At 44.7% G+C, this 7,849-nt stretch overlaps 1 protein-coding gene across 2 annotated transcripts in view; it reads left to right on the top strand.

The window, feature by feature from the left end:
- Positions 1-7,393, top strand: part of Rnf185 (ring finger protein 185) — a 38,659-nt gene extending 31,266 nt beyond the window's left edge. For both annotated transcript variants that reach the window (XM_005366102.2, XM_013353397.1), the window contains 2 exons: positions 2,950-3,067; positions 5,187-7,393. In XM_005366102.2, coding sequence (XP_005366159.1) covers positions 2,950-3,067; positions 5,187-5,284 — 216 coding nt within the window. In that variant the 3' untranslated portion in view covers positions 5,285-7,393. The remainder of the gene's footprint in view (positions 1-2,949; positions 3,068-5,186) is intronic.
- The last annotated feature ends 456 nt before the right edge of the window (positions 7,394-7,849 follow it).

The raw sequence follows: 7,849 nt of genomic DNA, 5'->3' as shown, positions 1-7,849 counted from the left end.
TTTTTTTTTTTTTTTTTTTGTGACAGGGTTTTTCTGTGTAGCCCTGGCTGTTCCGAAACTCGCTCTGTAGCCCAGCTGACTTCAAACTCAGAGATCCACGTGCCTCTGCCTCCCAAGTTCTGGAATTAAAGGCATGCATCACCACCACCTGACTTCACTGGTACTGGTACTGGTACATTTCTTTAGGAATCCCAGTATTATAAGGTCAAGGTCTAATGGAAATTGAGGGTCTTTTCTCCTATATTAAGAGTTTTGCTGGGTGGTGGTAGTGTTACCTTTAATCCCAGAACTTGGGAGGCAGAGATAGCAGATTTCTGAGTTTGAGGCCTTCCTCGTCAACATAATGAATTCTAGGACAGCCAGGATTACACAGAGAAACCCTGTCTCGAAAAAGCTTTAGAAACAATTGTTTTGTATGCATGATCTCATTTAAGCCTCATAAACTTTCCATATAAAGGGGATAACTGAGGGACAGATATATGTAGTGTGCCTGTTTAGGGGCACAGAGCCAAAACCCGACCTGGGTGCTACCGATGTCCCTGCTCTCCACTGCTAGATAGCAGCCCTTTGCGTTCTCAGGCTCTGCTTGCTCTAACAGCATTTGCAGCCAACAGAAATCAGAGACTTTAGCCCTGATGGCCGAAGGCAGACCTCTAGTGTCATAAGCACCTGCAGCTGCTAATAGTCTAGTCTAGTCAGTCAGTCTGCCTGCCTTTCTTTCTTTCTTTCTTTCTTTCTTTCTTTCTTTCTTTCTTTCTTTCTTTCTTTCTTTCTTTCTTTCTTTTAGATCTCTTTTAAGCCCTGTCTTTCCTAGCTAGAGCTCATTGTGTAGTTCAGGCTGGCCTTGAACTCACAGAGAATCCTGTTGCCTCTGCCTCCCAAATGCTGAGATTAAAGGTGTGTGCCACACTAGGGAGGCAGAGGCAGGCGGATCTCTGTGAGTTCGAGACCAGCCTTGTCTACAAGAGCTAGTTCCAGGACAGGCTCCAAAGATACAGAGAAACCCTGTCTCGAAAAACCAAAAAAAAAAAAAAAAAAAAAAGGTGTGTGCCACAATGTCTGCTCCCCAATTCCAGTCTTTCTATTATTTCATCATTTGTTCTAAAGAGCTCACCAACGGTATAGCGGAAGGAAAAGAATTTGTAAATTGTGCACGGTGATAAAGTTGGCTCTGTGGGTAAAGGTTCTTGTTATGCAAGCCCAGTGCAGTGACCTTTGTTCAATCCCCGGAAATCACATAAATTAAAAGAGAGAGAGAGAACTGACTCCACAGAGTGTCCTCTGACAACTCATGTGCACCATGACACATGTGTAATACACATAGGAACACTATACACAATAGCACATTTTTTAAAGTTTGAATTTTCGGATCAAACTGGCCATACTTAGTCTTCTGTAAAATGCTAATGCAAGAATTAAACATAAGCTACTGCCCTTGGAGGTACTCATCTGTAATTCCAGCACTCTGAATGCTGAGGCAGGAGCATTGCAGATGTTTGGCCAGCCCAAGCAACCTGTGAGATCCTGTCAGAGTAGGGAGAAGGGAAGAGAGAGGTTGGATTTGTGTGTGCTGTGCCAGGAGTCCTTGCACTCAGACAGAGGCACCACTTACTAGCAGAGCTGTTGGTGTTCTACTGAGTCCGTCCTTGGAAAAGACCATGCGTGATAAATGTGTTTGGGGAAGAAACCAAGGCTCGTATACACACTGCTGACAGTGGCTATTTAGGAAGATCTCTGACTTACTTTCTTATGACAAGTACATATTCTTCTCTCTCCCCCGTCCCCATTTCCCATGAGCTAGGACCACAATACCACACCCAGGTTTCTACATTAATTAGAAAAACTTAAATTGTTCTAAATATTTAATATTTTGTGACATGAAAAATTTCTTTATTTTGTATTTTGTTTCTGGTTTTTTTTTTTTTTTAACGGAGGGGATCTTGTTATATAGACCATGCTGAAAAGGAACTAATTATCCAACTACCACCCCTTAGCTTAGAATAATTTTTTAAGACAAGGTCCTGTCATGTATCCCAGTCTGGCTTTGAACTCAGTATGTAGCTGAGGATGACCTGAACTTCTGATCCTCCTATACCTACTTCGTGAGTGCTATGATTATAGGTGTGTGCCACCAAGCCCAACTTAAGCAATGCTTTGGATCAAACCCAGCGCTTCACGATCAGCTACATCCACAGCCCCTGCAGGCTTCAGGGGAAATACTTACCCATATCTTGACAACACACTTATATTGTCATGTGTGGGTGTTTAAGCAGTTGACAGTTTAAGTCATAAGAAGGTTTTCTGTTGCCAGGCAGTGGTAATGCACACCTTTAATCCCAGCACTCTGAGTTCGAGACCAGCCTGGTCTACAGAGTAAGTTCCAGGACAGGCTCTAAAGCTACAGAGAAACCCTGTCTCAAAAAAACCAAAAAAGAGGTTTTCTGTCTTGATTCATAAATGAGCACCAGGGTCCTTAAAGAACATATTACAATGTTTTGTTTGACTGATACTATTGACCAATTAGAGCTTTATCTTTTTTGTTATATGACTTACAGTATGTAGTTTGTGATGCTCCTTTGCATTTGGCTATGGGACTAATTGCAATAGTGTATTATAAATAGCATGTAGGAAATTTTACTGGAACCCTGGAAAATGGTCTAGATCTGTATAAATGATCTAAACATGCTGACCACAGTGGGTTTCACCTCTGGTCAGAGTGAGCCCTTTTTGCACCGTATAGCTCCTTAAATTGAAGCTAAGAGTAGAAGGTCAGAGGTGACTCTAGAGTTCCTTTACTTTGGGGCCTGGGTAGGAGGAAGAGCTGAGGCCCTGTTTGTGGCAGAGAAATAAGAAGAAACATGGGTGCCACATGTACTATGATGTAAGACATTGTTCGAGAAATGTGGGATGAATCTGATTATTTTTCTTAATTGCCTTTCTTCTCTGAAGGGATTTCAAGGATTTGGATTTGGAGATGGTGGCTTTCAGATGTCTTTTGGAATCGGAGCATTTCCATTTGGGATATTTGCCACAGCATTTAACATAAATGACGGACGGCCTCCTCCAGGTAAGCCCCATTTCTTTAAGAAAAGAAAATCAGGAACATATTTTGCTTGAAAATCCCTTGGAATGCAGCAGTATAGAAGTTACAGATAATTGTCAGTACATACAATCAGACTTTCCAAAATCCCTCAGATTCTTTGCAGATTGCCAAACTCATCTAGTGGTCATTACAAACTGAGGGGCTCACAATCTACATTCCAGATACTTATACAGTTAGCTCCTTTATAGATCAGAAAATTCTCAGTAATGATTCCAAGACACAGCCCATGACCATTAAACTGAAAATTATAAACGATACCTAAAATGAAAAGCTTAATTCTACACATGTGCTTCCCCACCCCCGCCTCCCTCTCCCTCTCTTCCTGTCTCCCTCTCCCCCTCCCCTCCCCCTCCCTTTGGGGCCAAGAAGAAGTGAAATGTTAGGGCAGCCTGTTCCCTGATGTCTCTGCCCAGCTTCTCTCAGGACACAAAATGGGACTGATTCCAAACTTCAGAGCTTTGGGGACTGTGTTTATATCTGTCACCTGCTGCATTTCTCCCTTTAGCCAGTTGTCTATAGCAGCTGTATCCAGAGTACAGCAAGGTAGCAAGGTGTGTGCTTGACTGACTCCATTACACTCTAATGCCTAAGCCACCACCCATGTCATGGAGCCTATGAAAGATGGCATGGTCAGCTGAGCCCTGCTTATAGTCAGAGCCTTCTGGGCCCTGAATTCAGTATGAGGAACAGAAGTAACTAGTGTAGCTCTGATCAGGAGCTTATACTCTGAATATGATCACCTACTCAGAAATTATAAGAGCTGTTCCCTTCTTCATCCGATTCCTTGGACATAGTAGGTGATGAATCTCTTGGTTGCCTGCCTGCATGGGTTTATCAGAGCAACCAACTTTGAGGGAATGGCATGCAACCCCACAAAATACTGGGCACTACTCCATATCTTATCTGCCTAGAATGTCTCTCTGCTGTTCACACATTGTTTTCTCAGAGGAAGGGGACTGCAAAGGGAAGGGTGTGATTTGCCTTAAAGGAAAGGCAGATCCTTATAGCAGCAACAGGAACTTCCGACTAGCTTGATGCTTTCCAGCCTGGTCCAGCATGCAGACTGGATCTCCCCCAGTTCATTTCCAGCTAGGCTGGGCTCTGGATCACAGTTTTTCTTCGTCATGGTTGATAGGATTTGCACAGCCTGGATGTGAATTGTCACCTTCCTTTCTCTACTAGCAGAGGTTCTTACTCAGTCTCCCTCTACCTTGAATTATGATTTCTGGGCCCTGGTTCTCTTCTGGAAAAAGCAGGCACACAGACAGACGGTGAGCCATCTGGAACAGTGTGCAGAGAGGCAGGAGAGTGCCACTGCTCATGTGTGAGCCCTTATGGTCTCAGGAGACCCATACTCTGCTTCTGCTGCTGCTTTTTTAAATGAGATCTATGAAGTAGTACCATGCAGTGGCAGCATAGCGAAGACAGGCAGGAGGATCTCTGTTTCCTGCAGGGGTTCCTGATAGTCCACTGACTGGCTCACTGCATGTTCAGGACAGCTCTGTGGAGAACACTGGAGGTCATGGCCTCGTTGTAGTATTTCACTTGTGTTTGTTTGGCTCCTATTATTCCAAGTTTGGGAATCTTTTTTTATTGTAGGATTCTGCTTTTATAAGGAAACAGAGATTTATCCTCTCCAGTTCTGCCCCCAATGGGCACTGTAGTGATATTTTGTTTGTAATCTAACAAATAAAGCTTGTCTGAAGATCATAGTGCAGGGCTAAGCCACTAGTTAGCCACAGAGCCCAGGCAGTGGTGTCTCACACCTTTAATCCCAGCACTAAGAAGGTGGAGACAAGAAGGGATATGACTGGGCGGAGAGAGGAATGTAAGACAGGAAGAGACAAGAACTCAGTGGCCATCTGAAATCCAGTCTGAGGATCTGTAGAGACAGGATCGCCCCTTCAGTCTGAGCATTGGTAGAGGTAAAAGGTCTCTCTAGTGGCTGCACTGCTTCTCTGATCTCTCAGCTTTCACCCTGAATATCTGACTCCGTGTTTTTATTAACAATACCAATTAGAATTCATGCTACAAGGCAGTATGAACAGCCTTCTGACAAAGTCTCTTCCTCTTGTTTCTCTAGCTGTCCCTGGGACACCCCAGTACGTGGATGAGCAGTTTCTGTCACGCCTCTTCCTGTTTGTAGCCCTAGTGATCATGTTCTGGCTCCTGATCGCCTAATACAGGACCCTGTTTGCATCTACAGCAGCACCTCTGGACTGGTGATGTGCCACACCCACTTCTGGTGTTTGACTTGCTTAATCCCGACCCCTGGAATCAAGGGTCAGAAACACATCAAGGAGTCTTGCTTCTCCATTAGAGCTTTGGAACTCAAAAGTTGACGAGGAATCCCCAGTTTCACCGCTGCTGTAGACACCCTCCTATAACCTCAGGTCTTTTGTTGAATCACCTCTCAGAGGTGACAATGTGAAGTCCTGTTCCAGCCTTCTCAGCGGGTCCCAGCTCCATACAGGGAAGAGATGGGAAGAAAGAAACAGTTTTTTCACCAGAACTTTATATTACAGAAATGAAGGGATGAACCAAATGGTATTTATGAAAACTTACTTTCATCATTTTAAATGCCCTTGGTAAGTGGCCTCCACTCCCTCTACTGTGAGACTCTGGTCCAGATACCAGTGCTGCTCTGTCTGCCCTCCTGCCCTCCCCTTCTCAGCAGAGACATAAGAATTACTGCCCCAAGAAGGCCATAATTGCAGCAGCAGAAGCTGAAGATGCTATGTGACTTTGCCGGAGACTCTGGTCTTTGATTGGCCCTGGGTCTCATGCAGTGTCTTGGCTCTGAAAAGCAGCTTGAATGACCTCCTGGTTTCCTGGTTAGATTGTCCCTGGTGTCACTTGGCTCAGATTTCCCATCAGCTTCCTCCTCTAGACTACTGCTGAATTTGAACCAACTACTCTGCTTCAGAGCTTTGATGCAGGGACAGCAGGACGAGTAGCCCTGCCCCTTGGCTGTAGAAGCCTGAGTAGTCCTCTCTCAGAACTTGCCCAGAGAAACTAGAGGCTTTCCTCAGTCAGCCCAGCTGCACATAGAACTACCATCCTCAGAAGCCATTGTCCTTTTTAAAAGAGTCTGGGACATTGATTCCACCTGTGGTCCTGATGTTTGTATAGCTTGATGGATTTACCTGAAAACTCTTTGAATGTGTGCTGAGCCCAGAGGCACTTGAGGCTTCTGAGCAAGCCTCCCCTGGTGATATGTAAAAGCAAAGGACCACAGTGGTACAGTGTGGTCTTCCTTCTTCATTCTTCCCACACATTGATTTGTTCTTGAAATTCATAAGATGCTTCCTCTGAACCTGATTCTTGGAATGTGGTACCAGGCAGGAGAATAGTTTGCCTGCTCAGACCGTTCTTGCTCTGCCTGTGAGGCTTCATCTTAGAAACATCTCCTTTTGAAGACCTCAGCAGGGCAGCAAAATGAACTTCTGCAGGACTCTTTTGTTCACTTTTCCATCACCATTGCCCTAGCAATAACCAGAAACTGGGCTTTTGCCTTGCCTGGTGATTTTTCTAGATAGGCTCTCTATTATCTATGGAATCCTAGATAATAGATTGAGGATGGTGAAAGAGCCCTCCTCCTCCCTGCACGGTCCCCACCTGCCAATGCCAGTGTTAGTATCAAAATGGATACAGTATGAAGTATTGAGTAGGAGGGTGGTTTGGCAAATCCAGCTGATAACAATAAGCCACCAATTTTATAGTGTGCTGACAGATTTAAAATATGCTTTGTCACTTGGGAATCCCCAGTCACAGGGGTGCCTGGAGTGTCTCTGTTCTAGAGAGAATTGATAGGAGCCCTCAGTGTAGTGTAGCCTTAAGTAGTAGAGGGAAAACTTAAACCAATGAACACAAGAGAAATGAAAGAAGAGTTTTAGTAGTGGAGTGAATCATTTGGAATCTGGTAAAATGGAATGAACCCAGTGTGTACTCACCTAAGGTATCCCAGGGCACACCAGTAGCAAAGCTGTGATGATGAGCTGTGTATCCTTTGTGAACAGGGTTACACACCTGCCAGCGGCTGAGGCAGGACAGCCAACTTGGGAGTTCCCTCTCCTTTGTAGGCTATCCCTCTGAAGGCTCACCACTCGTCCTATGGCCAAGGCAGCTTCCCCTTCTAAGTTTGTGTGTCCTTCAGCCTCCACCTTCCTGCCACCTCATGGACAAGGACAGTCAGAAAATGGGAACATATAAGGCAGCATACATTGACCAGCCGCTGATTTTCACTGTTGTGAAAGTGATTTGATTTAGAATTAAATGGTTTTACATTGCTGTGAGTGTGGACTTGTGTTTTGGGATGTTATGACTGGGAGTGGGCACACTGGTTTGGCCCCTGGAAAGTTTGCGTCTTCAGACCATTGATAAGGAATGAATAATAAAGTGAACTAGAGGTCTAGCTGCCTGTGGCAGACGGCCCTAGTCCTGACAAATGCATGGAATTCCTAAGTCTGCAAGCACCAAGCTGCCATGATGAAGCTTAGCTTGTGCCTTGCCTTGAGTGTCCCATGTAGAGAAATCACAGGTTACTCAGTATTAAAATGTCTCCCTATGTTAAGGTATAGAGCAGAAAGGCCCTCAAGCCAATCCCTCTCTCTGGAGCAGGGAGTGTGCCCTCCTTGAGATTGCTCACTAATGTATTACAGTATGAAAGAGAGATTGATAAGGTTATGAATTTGTCTCAGCTTCAGGCCCCAAAACACCAAAGCTACAGGTCATACCCTCTAAAAG

Source organism: Microtus ochrogaster, unplaced genomic scaffold, assembly GCF_000317375.1.
Source record: "Microtus ochrogaster isolate Prairie Vole_2 unplaced genomic scaffold, MicOch1.0 UNK6, whole genome shotgun sequence".
Classification (NCBI taxonomy): Eukaryota; Metazoa; Chordata; class Mammalia; order Rodentia; family Cricetidae; genus Microtus; species Microtus ochrogaster.
The sequence above is the reverse complement of the archived record's forward strand: the minus strand, read 5'-3'. Positions and strand labels throughout refer to the sequence as shown.